General features: G+C 37.9%; 1 protein-coding gene and 1 long non-coding RNA gene across 2 annotated transcripts in view; both read right to left on the reverse strand.

Moving 5' to 3' along the window:
• The window catches only part of CCDC6 (coiled-coil domain containing 6), a 96,586-nt gene that overhangs the window by 13,754 nt on the left and 58,801 nt on the right, over positions 1 to 24,031 (reverse strand). The window contains exons 3-6 of the mRNA XM_039871864.1: positions 21,686 to 21,814; positions 7,560 to 7,663; positions 5,624 to 5,784; positions 958 to 1,114 (exon numbers count right to left, since the gene is read on the reverse strand). Of these exons, the coding sequence (XP_039727798.1) occupies positions 958 to 1,114; positions 5,624 to 5,784; positions 7,560 to 7,663; positions 21,686 to 21,814 (551 nt within the window). The remainder of the gene's footprint in view (positions 1 to 957; positions 1,115 to 5,623; positions 5,785 to 7,559; positions 7,664 to 21,685; positions 21,815 to 24,031) is intronic.
• Positions 9,137 to 19,240, reverse strand: LOC120609396 (uncharacterized). The gene is made up of 2 exons (XR_005654763.1): positions 11,876 to 19,240; positions 9,137 to 9,491 (listed from the first exon to the last, which is right to left on the reverse strand). It is a non-coding gene; the product is annotated as an uncharacterized LOC120609396 (long non-coding RNA).

A 24,031-nucleotide genomic window follows, 5' to 3' on the forward strand; every position in this document is an offset into this window, starting at 1 on the left:
GCTCAGCCTCACGTTCTGCACTGCAATACTGACCGTGAAAGGCCAGGGCATCCCTGACCCAGACAGAGAATGTCCTGGCTGAAATGATCGGGTTCGCAGAAAGGCTAATTCCCCAACTGTTGGGTTTCTCTGCTGATTGAACTGTTTTTTGTTTTTTGTTTTCTTTTTTTAATTTGTTGCTTATCTTAAGAATAACCTTACTCTCAAGTACAGAAGAGGGGGAAGAAAGGCAAAGCAGGAGGAAAAGAGGAAGGGGAAGAAAATCTGTATGGGAGAGAAACGCTGATACCACTTCCTCTAATTAACCAAAGGATGACTCTTATTTCAGCCCATTTCTTGGCGGGATAATCAGGGGGTCTGATGTGAGGTTTTAGCGGGTAAAATGCATTGGATTATTTTTCAAAAGTAACTGCAAAAAAGCTCAAAAGTTACTAAGTGTGTTAAGGCAAGGCCTCTGGCTTTCAACAACCTCCACCTGCCTCCTGCTGATTCTTTCAACCTGTGTATGCTTTTGTTTCCTCAGGCTGTACCACTGCTTGCCTACCCGTATCTATGACTTAGGATACTTCCACGCTTTAAACAGACATAACACAGGATTAGATGAATTCATCACAAATGCGAGCTCTGTCTCTTTACACATAACCCTGCCTCCATTTCACTCCCCACCAAATAACTTTGGAAACATACTTTTTCCCCCTTTTTTGTAAAATCACACAAACAAACAAATAAAAAACATAAAAAAATCCCCCACACAAAAAACCTCACAAAAACACAAAAAAAAACCACCAAAACAGTCACTCTTCTTTTTTCCCATTCTCAACATCTACTTCGACGCAGTGGTACTCATCATCACAAATAAATGTTTAAAGCCATCTCCTTCCACATCTAACAGGGTATAAGAGACCTCTTGGAACTTGGTTAGTTTTTTTAAACAAGGCTCATCAGACACGTACATACCTTTCGTCATCCATTTCCAAGCTGGACTCACTCTCGGAGAGCTGTCGACAGAGGGCTTCTCTTCTCTCCATCTCCCTCTGCAGCTTCCTCTGAAGCCTCAGGTTCTCCTCTCTCATGTGACGTTCCTCCTCCAGGTACTGCGCCATTTTCTCTGAATCTGAAAAGCCAGAGTTCTCGGTGAAACCATGTTTCACGCAATCATATCCAAATCTTAAAGATGGCAGTCCAGCTCCTGTGCTATAGGCAAAGAACTGTTGCGAGACAGTTCTCACTCTCCTACACACAGATGAAATCTGGACTTAAAGTGTCAATGTTTACCAACAATCTACATTTATAAAAATCATAAAAAACGGCATTGGGACTTTCGGTATTTTCATTCCCACTTACTTGCTTTCTAAAATGCTTGATGTGGAAGAAATAGTGACGTTGCAGCTGCGTCTGGACTTAGCAACTACCAGAGCTCTTTACGTTGCCGGAGCTAAGAGGGGAGGGGGCCCAGTCCAGAAAATAGATTTGGTCCATGGGGGACCCTCTGAGCACCATCCTGTTGCCCCTCAACTCAAGACACAGTGTGGTGAGTCTCCTATGGGAGGCTGTCACAATTGTTTACATACCCACAGTACACTGTGGTAGAGGCACACTGGGACCCAGTATACTAGAACATCCTCAGTAAGTTATGATTCTTTAAATAATAGAAATTGACATAGCACACAACTGTCATATTTCAAATAAGCTAATTTTTGGTGTGCATGTGTTGACTCATGCACAGCCTGAGTTACAAGGCAGGTAAAGACCTGTATGCAGCCAGGCTCTTGGGATGGCATCACACTTACGATGAACATCCCTTCGTCAGCAGCCCACCCCATGCTGAGGTCTCTATTACCGCACTGACCTCCCAGCCCAGAGTGGACTCAGCTTCTCTTTCCTAGGAATCTGAAATGTGGAACTGACATCTTCATGGGCTCTAGAATCTCCTTCTGCTGAATTCCCTGGGTCACGAGCCCTGCTGTTCTGAAGTTATTCTGTGCAGGATTCTTGCACACTTCAGCACCATTCCAAGAAATTATATAATATGACATTCCTGCCCTTTTTCTATTTTGCCTCAGACAGAATCTGTTGTTACTAAGTAACCAAAATAACCTTGATACAAACTCAGTGTTTACCCATCTTCCTTCTTTTTCCCTGTCTTAGCCAACGAACTTGGGAAAAGTAAAATCTCAAAAAAAGATAATATCTACTTCTCCTTTCTGAAAAATAGCTACACATTTCTCAGTAGCCATGATCACACCTAAGAGAGAATCCTACAGGTTACTGCTCCATATTATTAGCCAAGTCCAAATTTAAGAAGGAGCTGAATGCCGCATTGACCACTTCTCTCTCACAAACTGACCCTTTTTCAACTCCCAAGTCCATCAAAGTAGTTTCAATTTTAAGCAACTCCACGAAGGTCTGGCGTTTTAGCGAATAATGACTTTTAATGATAAAAATTCAATGATTTTCATCATTACAGAACATACAAAAGCTCTTGAATGTCCCATTTTAGAAATTCAAATAAAAATATCAAAATTATTAAACACTATTATGGGCACTAAACATTTAAATCCCTCCGTTGTTTTCAATATAACCAGAAACCTTGCTGTTTAATCCGGATGCAAAAAATCTTTTTAATTGAAGGCATGCTGGGAATATACTTAGAAATCATACTTTTAATAAAAACGATTTAAATTACTTCATCCCAAATATGCAAGCATGCAGAATTTTTAACTAGCTCTATGGGAAACAAAAGATTGGCTCATTGCAGTACTTATTGTTTCTAGAACTAGAAGGGCAGCTGTCAGAGCCAGTTGCCTTTCTTTTTCATAAACAGGAAAGCTTCGCAGAACTGAGGATTCATGAGGTTTCTAGGATAATCAGTTAAGAGGAAACGCTGTCTTTCAAAGAAAATGGCAATCCTTTAGCATCTGGGGAAATCAGCAGGGGATCCTTAAACAATAATCTATAGACAAGAAAGTCAGTCACCAGGAGGTGGCTAGAAGACATTCTGGCAGTTCAGTAATTAATGGAGAAGCCAGGGCTTAGAGAAGGCACCAGTTCCAACACCTCTGGGTGTTACAGACCCAGACCCAGATGACTGACACCATGGCATTGCTTGGGTGCCCTCTGCTGGCACAATGAAACACTTGATTTCAAGAGACTGGATTTACTCCCATTTATTTACTCCATTACCTTCCCTCACCTAGAGCTCCCTAGGGCTTAGGGGTCACAGCTTATGTTTCCCCATCTTTAGGCATCTTGCAATATTTAGTCAAAGACAGTCTCAACTGAGGGTGACTTTCGGTCAGACTCCAGAGAGGTGGTTCCCAAATGATCCAAAGGTGGCCTGGACATTTTGCATTCTTTTTCAAGTTTATGTTTAGAAAATACCAGTGCCCAGACCGCACCCAAACCAATTAAATCAGAATCCCTGAGAATGAAGCCTCTCCAGTAGTATATTAAAAACTTCCCAGGAGATTCCAACGTTCAACCAGAGTTGAGAAATACTGGGAGGGAGCTTCAAGTTCAGATATAGGTAGACTTAGAGGATATGGATGAGGAAAAGTCATTAACACATCCTCTAAACCCCATCCAAACCAAGTGCCACTTGCTGCTCTTTGGGTCAGTTTTCTCTGTCCTCACCAGAAAAAAAAAAAAAAAAAATCAAAACACCACTTATGGATGCCTCTGGTATCTGTAGTCTTTTTAAAGACCACATTAGTGCAGTAGAAAGAAGCAGTGGGAATGAAAAATTCTTCCCAATTTCTTCTAAAAATTTCATTGAAAGCACAAGGCACAAGTATATACGAGAAAGAAAAATGCAAACTGATGGCACTGGAAAGAGTTCAGAAAGATTGACTAAAAGATATTTGTCTGCCCAACGCGGCAAAACTCAAAAAACACCCTAAAGCAACCAATATGTTTTCATGGAATATATGTAGTGGTTCTCAATCCAGGGTACATATCAGAGTTATCTACATTAAAAAAAAAATACAGAGAACCAGACTGTATCCATTAAGTACGCCCAGAAACCTATATGGAGTTAGACAAAATAACGGACTCCCAAAGATGTCTAGATCCTAATCACTGAAGCCTGTGAATATATTTATTACCTTACATGGTAAAAAGGGGCTTTGCAGATATGATTAAGTTAAAGACCTTGAGATGGGAACTTATCCTCAATTACCTGGCTGGGCCCAATGGAATCACAGGGTCCTTATAAGGGGGAGGCAGAGAGAGTGAAAAGGAGATGTGATAACAAAAGCAGAGGTTGGAGTGATGTCAAAGCAGGGAAGGGGCCAGGAGCCAAAGAACGCAGGCATCCTCTAGAAGTCGACAAATGCAAGGAAGCAGATTCTCCTTCAGAGCCTTTTATAAGGAATCAGCCCTGCTGACCCCTTGATTTTAACCCAGAGAGACCTATTTTGACTTCAGACCTGAGGAACTATAATATGTGTTGTTTTAAGCTACTGAGTTTGTGGTCATTTGTCACAGTAGCAATAGGAAACTAGCACACTGGAAATTTTTAAAGGTCCAAGGATGATCCTGATACACCATCCCAGATGCAATACCGGACAAGAATTTACAATGCGTTTTAGAAAAGAAAACAAAGATAAAATCATTGAGATTTTAAATGTATATGTTCCAATTGATTCAGCAAATCCAATTCCTGAAAATTATCCTGAAGGTGTGTTTACACAGTTACCAAATGTATGTATATATAGACATTCATTACGGTTGCAGCATCACAACAAGAAGGGTCCACTGGTATGGGACTAGTTAACTAAATTATGGCATAATCACATAATCAAATACTAAAGTAGCCTTTAAAAAAAGGAGTAAGGCAGCTCTATATATAATAGCAAGGGAAAAATAGCAGGATATAATGAATGAAAATAGAAAAATGCAGAAGAGTATGTTCACTGTACTATTTGTATAAAAGAAGTTTATACACACACATACTTATATCTGGAAGAATATATGAAAAATGTGTAACTGTGAGAATTAGGTGGCTGGGGACTGAGGTAAGAGGAACACTTTTTTTTCCCCTGCATACCTTTCACTATATTATCTATTCAAACAAAAGAGTTTGAGCAGCCTAAAAGCTGAAATAGGAGAGACTCAAGCAATGCCTTAATCGAGTATTCAGAAATCTAGTTCCTTTGATTTCCAACTCAACACTCTGACCTTTTCCAAAATAGTAAATATAAATTCCAAAAGCATTTATTCAAGTACCATGAACGAATATTAGCTGAAGCTAAAATTTAGCAGTAAAGAAGATAAAGACTCTACTCTTTGCCTTAATGCCCCAAAAGGTCTTCTGCAATATTTGTGTTAGCATAATCCTAGAGATGAATGCAGGGGAGAAGATTAAAAATATTACCTATGGTTCTGGGCCCTCCTAAAATTATTTAAATTCTTTTCTGTATTCTAAACTATTTTCCCTACCTAATTACAGTATTTTTTAGAAATAATTTATTCCAGGACAACAGACTTATTAAACATGTATTGGTAATGAAATACAATATGAATTTGATTAATGCAAATTAAAGAGTAGCTATCAGTAAAACCCTGTATTTGGTAAATGGATTAATTCTGCGCAGAAAAGACCAGTGAAACCACAGCTACGTACGCTGTAACTGAGCGGCCCTCAGTTGCTTCTTCAGCCTCTCTACTTCATTCTTCAAAAACCTGATGTGACGCATCATGTTTTCTGGAGAGTCAATCTCCATGGAGATGTCTCTAGGTGATGGGGGAGCTGAGACCGGCTGGTCTAATTTCTCCTGCAGGATTCTTGATTGAAAAGAAAAGTTCCAACAATGAAAAATAGTTCCCTTTAAAAGGCAAAACAATATACTAGCTGGAGGGTTTGTTTTAATAGCAAACTCCTGTAAATGGGCAGAATGAATTCATGGGGTTGCTTATCTCCTCTGCCCATTTCACATGAACTTCACGGCACCCTGACCTAGTATTCAAGTCAAAGGGCAGAGCTGAAGGATCCATCCTCCTTTTTTTCTTTTTAATGGTCACTGGTAATTAAGCATTACTGAAAAAAAAAAAATCTCTAACATTTGCTTCTGATTAGTATGTCTGACATACAATATCATCTGCTGCCATAATGTTTGACATGTTGGTTGAGGGCATGGAGATGCTAAAGGAGTTCCACTGTCTCAATGCTTCCTCTTGAAACTTATGAACTCTGTACTATGAATCTCTGTGGAGGCTGGTGTAACACAGAGACTCAGCTTCTAAAATTCCTTTCGGAAATACCAATCCTGAGGGCATGGCAAATTGGATGGAAGACCCTATGCTTCTGGCTACAGCAAAGATAAAAAGTTCAAAACAACACAAAAATTATTGGGCTAATAACTGGCAGAGTTACCTCTCCAACAATTATCGTTAATTTGAATCACATAAAATACTTATTTACATTCAACAGCTTTTGATTTATGAAATGCCGATTTCATATTGCTCAACGCAATAATCTGATATTGATATATATGAAACCTCAATTGCATTTTGCAAAAGAAGACTGAATAGCAACAGATCTCCATGTCCTCTTTTACAGGTGGCTGAGGGTTTTGGTTGTTTTTAACTTTTTACCTTTGAGTTTGCTTGGGGCAAACTGAATTAGGCCTGCTCTTGTTGAGCAAACTAGATATGTGAAATGTTGTAATGGTCCCTACATTTATTATATTAAATAATTTTTCATAATTCAGCTTATTAGTACTACTATGATATGCAAAACATAGCTTGATTCAAGTACAGCTTGAATATTTCCCTATAGATATACCTCTAATTTTCACTTTTCTTAAAGCCTATGGTATGTCTCTATTTTGCAAATCTTGAGATGAACTCTGGTTGGCAAACAAATTAGATTAATGAACATTTTCAAGAAACTCCCTTTCTACACCTATACACAGATCTCGCATACAGAACTCCCTGCCATTTTTCAAGCCCTGCTCCAGCAATTCCACCCCATTAAGAATGCAATACTTAAAAATAAAGGCTTGACAGTATCATGCACCGAGGGATTCAAGAAACGTTTGCTGTTAAATGACATTTTGCATCCATGTACATACATTTAACACAAAGAATCCTAACCTTAAAAATGTACAAAAACTTCTTTCCGTAAGTTTTAAAACAATTTTCCTATTTAAATCTCAGCTTTCCTAATGAAGTACACTCTAAAGATGTGTAATAATTAATGGTACATACGTTAAGCACTTTTTAAAATTGGGAAAGCCAGTTCAATAAGGTAAAAAGTTGAAACTCCAACCATCCCTCAGAACAATTTAAAGGTGAACAATAGCACCTAGACTAATTTATTCATAGCCTGATGCCAAATGAAAAATTCTGCTGCGATTGTAAGAAAGAAGTATGAAGAGGTGACCAACATGAAAAATAGTTCAGAAGGTTTTAACATTTTTTTTTTTTTTGGTTTGGCAAATTAAAATGATATGCATCAATGAAAAAATTAAATGTGCCATTGTTACTCTTCAGTCACACCAGCACGGTACCCTAGCCACATACATACACCCCATACTAAACAGCAAGACTAAACAAACCGCTTTTCGGCTTCAAGTTTATCCATCCTTTTCCAGAGACGATTAACTAGCGCTTCTTGTTCTTGTTCCAAAGTATTTTCAAGGTCGATCTTCTCCCGTCTCAACTAGAAGAAGGAAAAAGTTTTACTGAGAATAGTAGGACACTTAAACTTTGTTAGATTTCTCGATTAGACCATTAGGACTCTATACTTGGAGAAAACTGCGAAGAAATGATCAATTTTCTGGCACAGACACATTAAGTGCATCTAAGTTCTTAAACTTTAATTGAGAAAACCAAGACAGGTTCATTCTTTGATGTTAAAGTTTAATTGTTGTCTGGTACATAGCTTGTTTCTGCATTTATTCAAGGCACATGGAAGGTCTTCCTTAAGGGGTTCTACTGACTTGTCTTACTCGTCTGCTTGCTGACTTATCTGAGTTGGTCCTCCCAGTTCTGCATATTGTTCAATGTAAAACCAAAAAGGTTCTATTATCATTTATATAATAAACAACTCTAATACCTGAAGACAATTCTACATACTGGTCAATGAATGTGCATAAATATGTCTTAAGATATAAAAACATGCACAAAATGATAAACATCAATTAATTCACAATACTGGTTATCTCTGTGGAAGGAGGGAAGAAGGGACATTTGATTTGGGGTAAGATACTCAGTTGTGGAGAGAACCCCCAAAATGTATTCTACTTCATAAAAAGAAGCGAACATGGAAAAAATCATTTAATCAATCAATATGGAGAAATATGTGAATATTGAGAATAATGCCAGAAACTGGTTAACAGGGATGTAACAGCAAACCAAGGAATCAGACATTTCTGTCCTAGTGGAACTTATATTTTAGTGGGGGTCAGGTCAGTAAATGCAACAAAAAATTACATACTTTGTAGAGAGTGAAAAGGATATGAAGAAAAAGAAGACTGGTGAGAGGGATAGAAAGTGCAATGACAAAGATTTCACGGCGACGGGTAGAGGGAATGTGTTATATCATTCTTTGTACTTGTCTACATGTTTGAGACATTAAATAATTTTAATAGGAATTTTCTTTAAAAAGAGAAGGCTGTTACTGCCCCCATGCTGTCCCTTCAACCAACAGCAATTCGCCTTTTCGGTCACTGAGTCAACAAATTATTTTTGATTGCACAGCTGCAAAAATGCCAAGGTGGCAAATTTCCACATTTCCTTAGCAGGTCATAGAGGCAAGCTTCTCAATGATTAAAGATCTCTGTGTATACAGTAAAGTGAGACCAATACCATGTATATAATGTAACCTTTTAAAGCAGCTAAAGCAGACCTGATTTGGCAAGTGAATAAGCCCAGATCACAGAGTCAACTGAAAATACAGCTTCAAAATATTTTCTTTGCATGGAGGAGGGAGGTAGGGGTGCTGGGAAGTCAGAAATAATTTGTGCCGTGAAGTTGGGAGCAGGCTAACACAAAATTCCCCTCAGAATGTTCAGTGGTTCCTACCTGCAGCAATGAGAATCCCCGGAAAGTCTCATAGAACTCCTATAAAACTTAGTGATTCTCTATGCTAACCACGTTTTTGGCCAAGCTTTAAAGTACAGTTCATAGCCACTTTTTTTTTTTTTTTTAAAGAAACAAAATTCCAAGGCATTTACCTTTTAAGGACCTTAATTCCTGTGTTTAACTAAAAGCATTATAGCGGGTACTTGGTAGGCAAGAAAAAATTCAAGCAATGCATCATTTAGTAGTAGAGAAACTTATGCCTAATTACTTATTTCGGAGTAATCATGCATAATGCTAATCAATATTTCTGAAAAGCAAAATCAAGCCAAAGCTGTCTTTGCCCATCGATAACTTATGAGGTATGTGGCTCTGAGCAGGTACTCACCTGCTGTGAGCCTTAATGTCCTCATCTATGAAATGAGAAGACTGGCCTGTATGACTTCTGAGGTCTCTTCCAGGGTTATCTATTAAATCATTCTCTGTCAGTTTCAAGTTGGCAGCTGCCTTCAATCTGAGCTAGCTCAGTTACAGATTTTTAAAACTAGAAGCAGCAAGACAAATCATCCAAATTCACTCTTTCATTTTAGAGCTGAAGAAACCACTGACTGGCCTGGGAGATGATGTGACTCATGCAAAGCAAGACCACCAGGATAGGAATGAAAATCAGACACCATTACAGCCAAAGGAGCTGGGTCTTGTCCAACCGATGAGTACAGAGAATCTTAAAAGGAAATCGGGGTTTGGGGTAAATCATGCCATGGTTTGTGAGCCTACCACCTTTGCCAACAATTCTTGGGAGAAGCAGAATGGGAGAGTGGGGTAACTTAATGAGTCTGAGAGATGAGGAACCAGATAAGAAAGCAGGAAAATGGTTGACAAGGTACATGAATCTGTTTCTTTTGGGCGCTAGCTATCAATTTACTTCTCACTTCAGCAAATGAAGGGTTCCTAGGGGTGAAACTTGGGTTTCCTGTACCAATTTGCTCTCCTAATTTTTCCCATGAAGCAGGCAACACAGGAAGCCCTAGCTCAGCAGCTTAGATTTGGGTGTTTCATCGCACAAGCTGACAGTACTATCGGAGTTCACAATATCTTTAGCCTTAGAAAGAGCAAAGTTTCCTGTCCTGTTTTCTAAGTTTTAAAAATCTCAACTTTTCGGTATTGCTGAGGAGTTCTCATGGACATTAAAGGGCAGAAAAGTCAGAAGACATGGTATTATTTATGATTATGTTTAATTTCCCCTTAAATTCTTCATCAGAGTTGCCCTTCCACCTCCAGCCCACTTAACTCCGCAACCTACATATTTAGAGCCAAAGCGTACACATCAGTTCTGCCAATTCAGACAGAAGTATATTTTCAGTGCCTACATTGTCCTGATATTGAACAATCCTCAAATCTGACAGTATATGTTTAGTTTATAGGGTAGTTAAGTCAGAAATTCGTGCTTGAATTGAAACAGTGGCCCAATGATGCATTGCTTTCATTCTATTGGTCTCTATTGGTAACATTCTCCCTAATCACCCTCCTAATAATATCTGATCACTTTTTTTTTTTTATCAGTGTTTATGCAACAAGCATCCGCTCATCCATCACCAAACATCAAATTTTCGGGCTAACCAGAGCCCTTTCTGACTGCTTATTCTGGGAGCACCAGCACCAGTGGATATATAGCTGATGTGCAGAATATATTCACTTGAAAGGCTGCTTTTGTAAATAAGTCAGTTCAATGGACTGACAAATTCTTTACTTCTCTTCAGTAGCTCTCCCTCTCATTACAGGTTAATGTCAGACCAAGAGTTTTTACTACGTTCCCCAAATAAACATAGAACTTCTTTAATGGATAAACTTACTGTATACAAATAAAGCTGGCTCGTTTGAATTCACAGCCCATCCTGGCTGTGTCTTCTCAAAGGGTAAACACTGACCACCATCAAAAAAGCAGTAAAGGTAAGGGAGAGCCGGGACATAGCTCCAAACACTCCCAGATTTCTGTCTCACTGTAGCCTTTTCCTATTTAATAAGCCAGAACTATGATAGTGGGATGGAGGTAGACGTGGGGGAAAGGAATGCTTGCAAAAAGGCCTGAGAACTTTTAGCTTAATTGTTGTGCTCAACAATAGAATTTTAAAAGGTGTTAGGTGGATCTTTTCAATCTTTCAAAAGCTTTGAAAAGCTTTAGGCCAACTACCATATTTACTTTGAAAAGCTTTAGGCCAACTACCATAGTTTCATCATTTCTAAGGAAAAATATATTTTGAAACTCAAACATCTGACTTAAAAAAAAAAAAAGATTTTGGGTTATGGGATGGATGAAAAAGGGGAAGGGATTAAGATATACAAATTGTCAGTTATAAAAAGTTGTGGGAGGTACAGTATATCACAGGGAACAGTGAGTAACACTGTAATAACTAAGCATGCTGTCAAAGTGTACTAGATTTACTGGGGGATCACTTCCCAACTTATAGAAATATCTAATTGTTATGTTCTACACTTGAAATTAACATAATATTGTATGTCAAATGTGCTGAAAAATTTTTTTTTAATTTTTTAAAAACATAAATTTGGAAGGCAGTCCATTACTGCTAATCTAAGATAATAAAGAGAAGGAAAAGCCCATTATATAAGGGCTACCATATAAACAGAACACAGACATAGTTTGTTATGACATATAGCAAAAAGCACTTAGAATGATGATGACATAAGCAACGTACCTGATGTTTAAAAAAAGAAACAGAGTACACTCTCTAGGACCTATGTTAACCAAACTCTAAGTTGGCTAGATATTTTTTTTTTTAAGAGGCAAATCCTAATAAAACAAGTGAGTGATGGGGAGTAACACAACAATTACCAAAAACCTTCCAGGTTAGGTAGTCTCTGAAGGCCATTAACAGTTTAGCCCAATTTCTGATCAACTTCTTATGTAATACCAAAGATGCTCAAAGCAGTGACTCTGAAGGTATATCAGAATCATCTGAGAAAACAAAAAGCATTATATTCAAAAAATGACTAAAACGATGAATACAGTCTTTGCAATAGAGTGAATGTTTGTGTCCCTCCTCCCAATTCATATGTTGAAGCCTAAATACCCAACCTATACTCTGATGGTATTTAGAGATGGGGCCTTTGGAACGTACTCTCAGGATTCAGTTGATGTTATGAGTGGGACTCCCATGATGGGATTAGTGTCCTAAGAGTTGTGAGAGACCTTGCTGCTTGTTGCTCTCTGTTCTCTGCCATGTGACAATTCAAGAAGTAGGCAGTCTGCAACCCTTAAGAGGGCTGTCACCAGAACTGTCAAGCCGGCACCCTGATCTTAGACTTCCAGCCTCCAGAACTGTGAGACATAAATTTCCATTGTTTATAAGCCAGTCTATGTTACTTGTTATAGCAGCCCATATGGGCTAAGACTGTTTATTCCTAGTAGAGCAGAGACAATAAAAGCTCTTACCTCATTCCACCGTTCTTCGCCAATATACCTGAGTTAATCAAAGTTTTACATACACATAGTAAGTTCTCACTTAACGTCGTTGACAGGTTCTGCAACTTTAAGCAAAACAATGTATAACGAAACCAATCTTACCAGAGGCTAACTGATATAAACAAGAGTTTAGTTCCTACAGCATCTCATCAACGTTATAAAAAAATGACGTCAATTGAGGACCTGCTGGACATAGGAAAGAAGTGACTAACACGATCCATGAGGGAGCTATTAAAATACAACATGTGCAACTGACATGAAAAGAGCTGAGAACAATGCACAATGGTCGTTGCTTCACAGCAAAGCCTTCACAAATTAAAGCAAGAGAGACAAGTAAAGTAAAACTTAAACACTGCCTCTGTTGGCATCTGTTCAGGCAATCAGTGGAATTTTGCTCAGCCCTGGCAATTCTCCTCACAGGCTAGAGGCATCTGACCCTTGCCTTCTGGAACAAATTTTTTTTTTTTTAAAGAAATCAAGCAGCCAAATTGTGTTACAGATGAGTTAAGACAGGTGTTCACAGACCTCAGAGTCCCCAAGGTACCTATTTGATTAATCAAGCAAAGGCTGGTTTCAGAATTGAAAACAAGTTCTAGGTCATCACTACAGCTCGTGCAATGCTGAGCACAGAAGAACCAATGGAAGTCTGTCAGTGAAGATCAAGAGAAAAGGAGTAAAAGGATGGTTACTTTCAAGTGTAGGAGGTCAAAAATTACAGTTAAAAAGAAATTTATCTATATATCTCAGAAATACACTGATAGAGAAACATTGATATCCAAATCACAGAGAAATATATAATAAGTATATAGTATATATATGGCAAGATAAATTGAGCTGTCTCTTGGGTGAAAATAATATTGATGATAATTTATCTTTTTTTCCTGCCCCACCCAACTTTTTAATGAACATTTACTATTTTCAAGAGAAAAAATTTAAAGACATCTAATCTTAAAAAATTACTATTTCCTAATATAATTTAATAGCATATCCATTAATTTAGGATGTTAATTTACATATATAAAATACAGAATGAGCCAATAAACTCTCAGGGGATAAATGACAGTGAAGGCTTTGCTATCTGGAAGATTGAGAATTTTCCAGATAGCCCAGAATTAATCTTCTTTACCACAACTTACAACTGTTTTCTTCTCAAAAACTGTGTTTCTAAAAAAATTAAGTTTTTTTAATGGATATAACTTTAGGACCACATTAATATCCCATTAATATGTGAAAATGACACTATTTCATAGCATACCAACTCAATAAATTTTGCTTTTGTTCAATGATATTGAGAAATAAAAGGCTTTATGAACGAGACACATGTATAATAACTCAGATTTACATGGTTTCTGGACTTACGTTTTCACCACTTGGACATCACCACAATATTATACAAATTTGCATACTGGGTTTATAATTCTAGGGGACTCTTTTTTACCAAATAAATACCATTGGTGGAAGCAGGTTTCAAAAAGTATTGGGTGTACATCCTTTTGCTATATCAAGGGTGCCGTGGAGAAGTCCCTGGGAAAGAAGTTACATCAGTGACTATCATCTGTCCATTATGTAAAATAAGCTTCCTTAAGAAAATAACATTAGGGAAATGTTTCTTGATGTGCTTTATCTAAAATGGAAGTTCTTTGATAAAAGAAATCATTTCTTTTTAGTCATTACCACATCCACCCACTTCCTTACACAGAGTTTTTGGGATTTACTTAGTCATTCATTCATTTGCCATGGTTAAGCGAAGGGAGGCTGCCTCTTCTAAGACACCAAATTCTTGTTCTGGTCATGAAGAAACAGACTTTGTGCATTTCAAAATTACAAGCAACTAAGAAGTCTCCGTATAATATCTCTGGATTTTATTGCCCTTACTGTAGCACACCAATGCCCTTCAATTTAACAAAGTCTTCACTTCCAGTGCATGGCCAGAGATGCAGTTAGATCACGATGAGGTTCTTCTACACAGGAAACACATTTTGAACATTTTCCCTGCCATCATGTAACACTGTCTATGCAAAATGATCCACGTGGCAAGTGGTATCTGATGCTTCAAAATAAAGCTTAACAAAAATGGAATATAGTGCGTGAGTTTTCGTAATTAATTGAAATGGGGTCTAGGGAAGGAATTCTGGGGAATTCCTTTTCTTTTTCTTTTTACTTTTGGTTCCATTCTGCAGAGAGACTTGTGTCCCTGACCAAGGTCAGAGTCTACTTTCACAGGCCTGGAGTTGAGATCTCTGTTTGCTTCATGGCATCCTGACAGCTCCCGGATTTCAAAACAAATCCACTGAACAGAGAGCCTTCCGAAGCTTCTTTTGAGTACTACGTATTGCCCCTAGTTTACCTTCTCGCAAGGCACTGGATCTCGCTTATTTTTCAGCTTCTTCCTGCCTCTACCAAATAAGCAGTAAGTAAAATACTTGTTCCCAAGCTTCTCATGTGGCCTAAACATCCACAAGGATTTGCTACAATCAAAGTCCCATCAAGTGGATTTTAGGGTTTACTGTGTGACTGTGCCCCAAAGCAGCCTGTCTAAATGTGCAGAGATGAATTATGTTTTACCAAAAAACATTAAAAGCAGGGCAGAAAATTATAACATGCCCTCAGAGACAGTATACACGAACTGCCAAAATCCCTTCTCTTTGCTTGCCCAGTAACAAAGAGGAGGGATCCAACTTCACGTTTCCTTCAGGAGCTCTATTCTCTGTGCTCAGCATCTCTACTCCATGCAGTACCTCCATCTGCTTTTTACTGCATAACTTCTCTCCCAGTTCTGTCTCCTCTCACATCCTTACTTCCTTGTAACAAGCTAGACTTAGATCTATCCAGCCCGTATGTCGGTTAACAAACAATTAAATCAAGGGTCCTTCTCAGATGGTATGGTGGTAACGCTCTCCCCTCCAACACAGCACTGCACGGAGCATCCCGATTCACTGTTTGTAGATCCACCGGCCTCCCTCCATGAGGCCAGAAACTTTTCTTAGCAGAGTTTGTGGAGGAATGCAGGCACATAATAAAGGTGTGTTCAATTAATGTAGGATGTGTGCATTTTGTCCATGTACTGGCTGCAGCATGGACAAAAAGTCAAAGTGGTAGTGTCAGAGACGACATAAAAGCATATATAGATTCATAAATTAAACAGACAAATAACCAAGTCAAGGAAGGTAGTGAGGCATTTGAGGCTCAAATAACATGCCCGTGCATTTTCCTGGATATTTATATGATATGTCATTTACCATATATAATAATATAATGTCATTTACCATAGACATTAGATGGAATCTTTTATTGTTAATGGCAGCAGCTACAATTTTTGGAGAGCTTACTAGATGTGATTCACCAGGGATGTAGTATAAGGTCAACACTGTGCCTTCTCTCCTTTATCTTCTAGGGAATTTATAGGGAAGAAACAATTTGATTGTTTGTTAATTGCTATTTGTGTACCAAGTGTTACAAGAGAAAATACTTCGTAGCCCAGACCCCTAAGTGACTGAAGGAGGAAAGTCGTTAAGATGAACAAGGATGGGACAGGGGAGGGAAAAGGTGGTCCATGAAGATCTAAGGCAGGAAAGCACTGGGCACATCAGAGCATATTTCTCAACTGGCAGGTCACGACCCATTACTGGATTGTGAAATCAGTTGAGTCAGTTATGACCTACATTTTGCTAAAAATGAAATAGGAATGAATAGAAAATCAGTGCAAAGCATGTAAGCTTGTTTGATGAAACTTATTCCAGTCATACACGCAATTACAAAAACATCAGTGTGTTTGGTTACCATGTAAACTCATTTCTTGCTGTGCAATCACATTGGAATAATTCTGCTTCATAGGGATGAAAGAAATTCAACATGTGTAAATGTGAGGAGAGGCAAGATGGAAAATTCTCCCAACAAACTTACAAGTTAGATATTATGTCTGTGTCACAATAGTGATCACAGTTTATTCACATAGAAGCAAGATTTGAACCAAGGGAAGATTGTCCTTAAACTACACAAGCTAAAATACTGTCATTACAAATAAATGATAATGAATAAAAAATTACCATTCTAATTCTAATCTTAACCATTAGATATGGATGTCTGTGCTTCGGTAGGAAAGGACATCTTGGATAAGAAAATATACCCCTTGGATAAGAAAATATACATCTACTGAGTTGAACCACACTTAATAGTATGTGCCTTTTAATGCTATGTATCCTTCTCCAGAGAGGTAAGGAAAATCTTTCCTAATTGGCAGAAATTGTTCAGATGAAGATTTCTTTGCATTAAGAGAATATTCCAAGTTCTAAATATTCTTACCTAAGAAAATGTGAATACCAATAAAAGACTAACAGTAAACATATGTTTGAATGAAAATCTTGAAATAGGGTTTACAGACACTGGCCACCACTGTTTGTTAAAAAGGGCCCCTAACAGCACTAAAATCATGTTGACTGGACAAATCTAGTTTATTAGACTAATACTGTTAGTGCTGCAAAGATTTCACAATTTGACATTATTCTGAACACGTTTTACACATGCTTATAAATTGTTAAGGATTCAGAATGCTAAATAGATGCCAAAAGGGTAACATAAAGGATTAAGAACTCACTTGCTTCACAGCTTGAGGAAGGCCTCTTCTTTTCTCCCTGGGTTTCCACTTCCAAAAAAGCAGTGTAAGCAGGTGAGGCCACTTACAAGCCAGACTGGTCTATCACTGAGCAGCGAGTTGCATCCAATCACACCACGCCCATCCCCCCGCCCACCTGCAACAAGGAGGGAGAGGAAATGTGGGAGCAGGAAGCTGTTGTCCCAAATCCTAGGAAGAGATTTGGTACTCTTGCCTCTGGATTTCCTCATGATTTTCCCATTGTCTCACGTCTCCACTAGTGTTTGGGGACAAAAGTAGACTTCCCTATAGCACGGCCTTCCAGCTCCAATAACCTAAGGGATTTCTATATGCAAAACACCAAGAGAACAGAACCATTTACAGCCCCAAGACCTTGATGATCAAGCTGTTAACAATCCCTATTTGAAGAATGAAAGGATTCCAGATTTGAGGCGGAAGAGAATAAGTGCTACCTGACTAATTAGGGTGTCCCAGCTGAAGGTCTGACTTTTGGAGAAATAAACTTACGATGAGGACCTTCTGGCATGTGAATTAACTGGGATGTACTCTGAAAAAAAGGTCAAGACTGAGTTTCAAATCAGGTTACGTTCTGCTTTACAGATAATAGACAGGTGCCTACTTAAAAACCATTACAACCCAAGCTGTACCTTTCAAAACAAATATGTTAGGGCCAACACAAATCCCTGGCAGAAGGCCTCCCAATATCCCTCTTCAGGCTCAACCCATTAGGTTCAAAATATGGATTATTTTTAAATTAACAGCAGTACCTACCTCACGCTGAGTGCTTATGTAGCAGGCATTATATGAATCACCTTATACTCTCTTTCCTTCACTGTACCTAACATAAGCCTGCTATTGTTGCCATTTTATAGATGAGGAAACTAAGGCTCGAAAATGAACTGACAGGGACAACTGGAGAGCCACATGCGAAAGAATGAATCTGGACCCTTATCTCACACCATATACAAAAGTTAACTCAAAAGGAATTGAAGACCTAAATGTAAGGGCCAAAAGTATAAAACTTAGAAGAAAACATACCTTAGATTTGGCAATGGATTCTAAGATATAATACCAAAAGCACAAGGAACAAAAGGAAAGAAAAAAACCAGATAAATTGGACTTCACCAGAATTAAAAACTTCTACACTTCAAAGGACTTTATCAAGAAAGTTAAAAGAACACACACAGAATAGGAAGAAATATTTGCCAGTGATATATCTGATATAGGACTTGTATCTCAACTATATAAGGAAGCCTTACAATTCCATAATAAATAGACCTTGAATAAAAATTTTTCCAAAGATATACAAATGGCCAAAAAGCACCTGAAAAGATGCTCAACATCAACAGCCATCAGGGAACTATAAAACCACAATGAGATACCACTTCACATTCACCAGGATGGCTATAATCAATATGATGCAGCCACTATGGAAAAGTCTGGCAATCCCTGCAAAAGGTAAACACAGAGTTACCACGTAACCCAGCAATTCTACTCCTAGGTATATATATGCCGCCCCCACCCTCAAAATAAAAACAGATGTCCACATAAAAAATTGTATATGAACATTCATAGAATTATTCTTAATAACCAAATGGTTAAAACAACCCAAAAGTCTATCTATCAAACGATGAATGGATAAATAAAAATGTGGTATATCCATACAGTGGAACATTATTTGGCCAGGAAAAGGAATGAAGTACTGATATATGCTACAACATGGATAAAAGCATCATGCTAAGTGAAAGAAGTCAGTCACAAAAGACCACATATTATATAATTCCATTCATATAAAGTATCCAAAATGGGCACATATACAGAGACAGAAAGTAGAGTGGTTCTTGATTATGTGGGATAGGGAATTGAGAGACAGTTGAAGGGTACCGGGTTTCTTTTTGAGGTGATGAAAATGTCCTAAAATTGATTGTGGTTATGATAACACAACTCTGACTATACTAAAAATCATTCATTCAATTGTACACTTTAAATAGATGATTGGTATGGTATAGGAATTATATCTCAACAAAGCTGCTATTGGGGGGAAAAAAGTGAACTAAGATATCGAGCTGAGGAAACAGGTTCATATCTGGTTCCTTTCAAGTACTGCCTGAAAGGACACTACACTGTACTGCCTTCTGAAATACAAATGACTGCTCTCCACTCACCTGTCCAAATCCACACTTAAACTCTTTCAACAAAGCCATGGTAGGGCAAGAGACACATCAGATAATTGCCTTCGAACAGCTTATAATTTTAATTGGTCACATAGAAGAACAAATGCTTATATAATACATAAATTATTATAAAGCCTAGTGTAATATATGCCTTTGCTCTTCTGATAATAATCTATAGTGTAGGATACCTTATATAATACAGACTATGACATACGTAATCCCAAGCGATGACTGTAAGAGAGGGTAAGATCACATCCATGGAAACAGAGAAGAGATTTCTTTCTACTGGAGCAAAAAAGTAAACATTTCCTCTAAACGCTGATTAAAATTATTTATAGCTTAACAAAATATGGAGTAAAAATCCCAACATTTAATCATCCTGGACATATTCAAAACAAAGGGGGGAGAGTATTATGGTAATGTTAAATTTCTCCGTCTTAATTAAAATAGGGACTTGATGTCCCGAATCTGAGATTTATTTCTAGCAATAAGGCTTAGCAAAGCACGTATTCCATTGTGGAAATCCATTTCTTTACTGTTGAGGTCTGAAATAAACCTAAAAATGCACTTGGGAAGACTGTATGCCTTGGGCCTCATTTTAAAGGGGTTCGGTTACTAAAGTCCCCAAAGAGTCTTAAGAGGGTACAGCAAGCCATCTTCTCAGGGGCTGTCCTTCCCTGACACCGGGCCACTACCTCCACCTTGTGGCCACAGCTGAACCCTGGGAGTCACAGCCTGTGTCCCAAAATCTCCTTAGAAGCTTGTGAACAAATACAAGAGCAAAGCTGTTTAAACCGACCACCATCACTGTGAAGGCCATGACCAAGTGACGGTTTCACAATACCTATTACTGTGAGAATTTCACTTGGTTAATTCTTGATTACCAAGCACCAATAACAAGTACTTCGTGTATCAGGGACTTAAACAAGAATCTTCAAAGCTTTAACTTGAGCAGAACAGGCCACTGCCCATCCTGAGAATTAAACAGGTGAACTTTGGAACAAAATGTTTTTAAACTGTGAGGGAGGAGTGTTCCCAATTTAGATACCGCATATGAATTCTGAAGATAAACAGTAAGGACAGATTACTCTGGGTATGTATAAAATAGCCAACCCTTGGAAATAAATTTTTTTTTTTTACTTTTACATGGAAGAGATGGAGAAATTTTTTTAGGGTCATTACATAGTCTTGGAAAACCCAGCAACATTCCTCCCTTTGACATGTAGGTAAGACATAAGAATAACATAAAAAAATAAAAGTCAGCTAGATTCATTTAAAACAAACCCTAACTTCTTTTCTTCTCAAACCTCACATTCCCATCGCTATTTCATTCTCAGGTACAATGATGGTGCTAGAGCAGTTTTGAGGGTGATTTAAGAACCAGTCAGCAGATACACAAAAAGATCCTAAAGTTGGGAAAAATCGGACAACTCTGCATGAAAGGCTTAGCCAAATCATCAAAACGGCAATCAAGATCCAAATTACCAAGAGCTGGAAAGATGTTAATCGGTACACTGAATTTTACATGGAAACAGCGGCACACTATGGTCAGCCTTTTATAATTTAGCTTAGGGAAAACAAAATTTCAGGACACTTGAGTAGGGGAAAAGCACTAGGGAGGATTTATGCCAGGGATTGACAAGCACTTCTGACATATCGACCTGGATGGACTAATAATGGCAGCTCACAGAGTTCTGTGTGCTAGGGTATAAGGACCAATCTGGACTCCCAAGGTAAGGGCTGTGATCAAATTCCAAAGTCTGCCACGGGCAAAGGGATTGTGAACTGTTACTTTCTACCTTTTGTAGAACTTACCATATCCGGTTTTAGTTTGTCCCTCTCTGTTCACAAATGGAAAACTGGGCCCAAAGAAGTTAAGTTAATTCAAGGTCATACAACTAGTTAGTGGCTGAACTGGGTGTGCAACCAAGTCTCTGGCTCCATAACTATATTAATAATTCCAGTTGGGAAAAGAAAGCATTCACATAAGGTCGCTAATAATTCAAAAAAGAAAAATGCTATTGTTTGTTCTGAAGAACACTTGGAAGAGAAGTTTTAGTTCCACAGTAACACTGTCTCAGTAACTTTCACAGAAACTACCCTGTGGTTAAAAACACGTTCTTCCCCCTTTGCAAAAGGAACCTAACATTTCCTGCCTATAAATCAGTACAACACATCTCCTGAAAGTTTATTAATTGCGGTTAAAAAAAGAGAAAGTGTGTTAGAAAGTGAGCAGGTGCTTTGCAGACCCGTCAATGCTTACTTCAGAAATGAAGTCTCCACTGTGGGAAGAAAAAGCTGAAAAATATTTTTCACTTATATTCCTCAGGGCATCTTAAATCTCGAAAGAACAGTTGTATGAGGAAAAGTATAGAGAGAGCTACAGATTCTTACCTGCTCTAACGTAAGCTGCTTAGAAATGGTATCATTCTCCAGTTTTTTAATTTTCTTCATTAGTTTGTTGACCTGGAATTCCTGCTCCTGTTCGAGATGCTGCTCCAATTCGGCTTTCTCATGCTGCAACTAGAAAATGAAAAAACAAGACACTCAAAAGCCACTGAAACAATGGCACCAAAAGCTGGTTACACTGAGTTAAGAGACATCATCACAAAAGTTACATTACTCAGTTCATATATTCAAATGTATACCTAGTAACCTGTTCCTAAGTGGTTCCCTAATAACCCAAAATTATAGTGCAAATACAGGCACTTGATCTTAGCCAAAAGTCTGAGAAATGATAGGCCAAATATATGAGTATGAAACCATGCAAATGCAGATTTCAATTTTAAAAAACATAAGTGGTTGTCTCTGTAGACAGGAATCGGAGGGCTAGGGAACGAGGTAAGAAAGGAAACTTATTTTCAACACACACACACACACACACACACACTCTTTGGTACTTTTTAAAATTTTATACCATAGACATAAACATTAATAAATTTTTTAAAAATTTATGGTTTTTATTAAATACAGTTTACTCAGAATTATATAATGCATGTAGAGATGGAAGAGATGCTACAATCACAAAACATACTTAGTATATTATTCTGAATGCTATTTTCCAATGTACTATTAAGCATATATTGGCAAAAATCCGGACAATTCATTATCTTTCTATAATGAGATCATACATCACAACTTCTATATCTTTCCTAAAAATCTAGACAGAAAGCTTCTTATTTATGGAATTTAAAGATAAGATTATGGTGCCACTGTAAGAGAAAATTAAAAAAAAATTTACTCCAACCTTCAAAACCAAAAGGGAATAAAATAAATCCAGTAGACACACAGGTAGGGTTTTCATTAATAACTATGCATTGTTTCCAACATCTCAACTGCAGATCCAGAGTAGGGACTGGAAGAAACAATATCCACAGGGCCTAACATTTTCAGAACCAAGGAGAGATTACATAAAAGCTATTAAAAAACAACAAAGGACCCCATTTTATTTGATTTAAATTGACACTGATTCCTAGTTTTACCTTCAAAACCATATCGTCAGGCAGACAATGTTTATTAGGTTCTTCACATGCATTAGGCAGGCATGATCACCCCCATTTCATGTGTAACAAAACAGGTTACCAGATCAAGTCTATTTAGCTGGAAAGCAGCAGAGCTTGGGATCCACAACCTGCTCTGAAACCCAATCTGTATTCTCCCACCGGATCCTAGGCAAACCTAAGAGGAGTCAACTTCAGACTCCTCCACCCACTACTGCCTAGTGCAACCCTTGGAGTCTGGAAAGTCAAATGATTAAACACAGAAAATGAGCCACGTAGGCTCACCCAAGGGATGCTATGTTTCTCTGTAAACTCTGTGCATGGTGCAATGGACAACAGAGAAAGCTCATCAGGGCCTGATCAATCTCAAAATGGCTCCCTGACCCTCTCTGTATTTGACACGATTTCTCCTGCTCTAAGAACATATATTTGGTCTTTTTTAAAAAGTTTAAAATCTGAGAATGTCTTCTGACACTAGAAATGTTGACTAAACAGTTGCTGATTTTTTCTTCCAACTGTCTTTGATGTGCAACTCCAAAAAAAGCTGGTCAACCTTGCAGGGACACAGAAAAAAGCAGATGTGAAGAAGTGCTTACAGTGACAAGTCTATTTTTAGCTAGCTCTTTAAAACTCAGGTTCTGCAAGATCAAGCAGTAATTAAAAGAACTAAGAAGAATGGACAGAGAACAAGAAGAGTTCTCGACATGTCATACACGAAAGACCCAAAATGACTTATGAAGAAAAACAGCAAAACGTGTACATCTTCATCTACTAGTTTTAGTCTATAAACATTTGCTATGTCTTCTATTTGTGGATACTGTGCTAATGGTAGGTGAACCGTATACTTAAGGTATCATCTCTGCCCTAATAACAGTACTAAGCTTAAATGATACCTGTTGGTTTCAGAAAAATGAACTTTAGTCTTACAACCTTTAAACTGTTTGCATAAATTTTCTTCACAGTAGCTGTACTTTCTTCCAATATGTTTTTAATTGCTGCCATTTTTATTTGAAAAACTCCCCTCCCCCACTTTTTAGCATTATGCTTCTGCCCTGAGGTAAATTAAAAACAATAAAGGATGCAATCTGACATTGAAAAACCTCTTCCCTACCAAGCAGCATTTGTCACAGAACGTTAATCTGAGAGAAGGGAAAGTCCTCGTTGGCTTACAGGAAAATATTCATATTTAGACAGATGGTCTAATACTGTCAATATCTAATTAATAAAATCTATAAAAGCT

Source organism: Pteropus medius, unplaced genomic scaffold (genome assembly GCF_902729225.1).
Source record: "Pteropus medius unplaced genomic scaffold, Ma_sr-lr_union100, whole genome shotgun sequence".
Taxonomy (NCBI): domain Eukaryota; kingdom Metazoa; phylum Chordata; class Mammalia; order Chiroptera; family Pteropodidae; genus Pteropus; species Pteropus medius.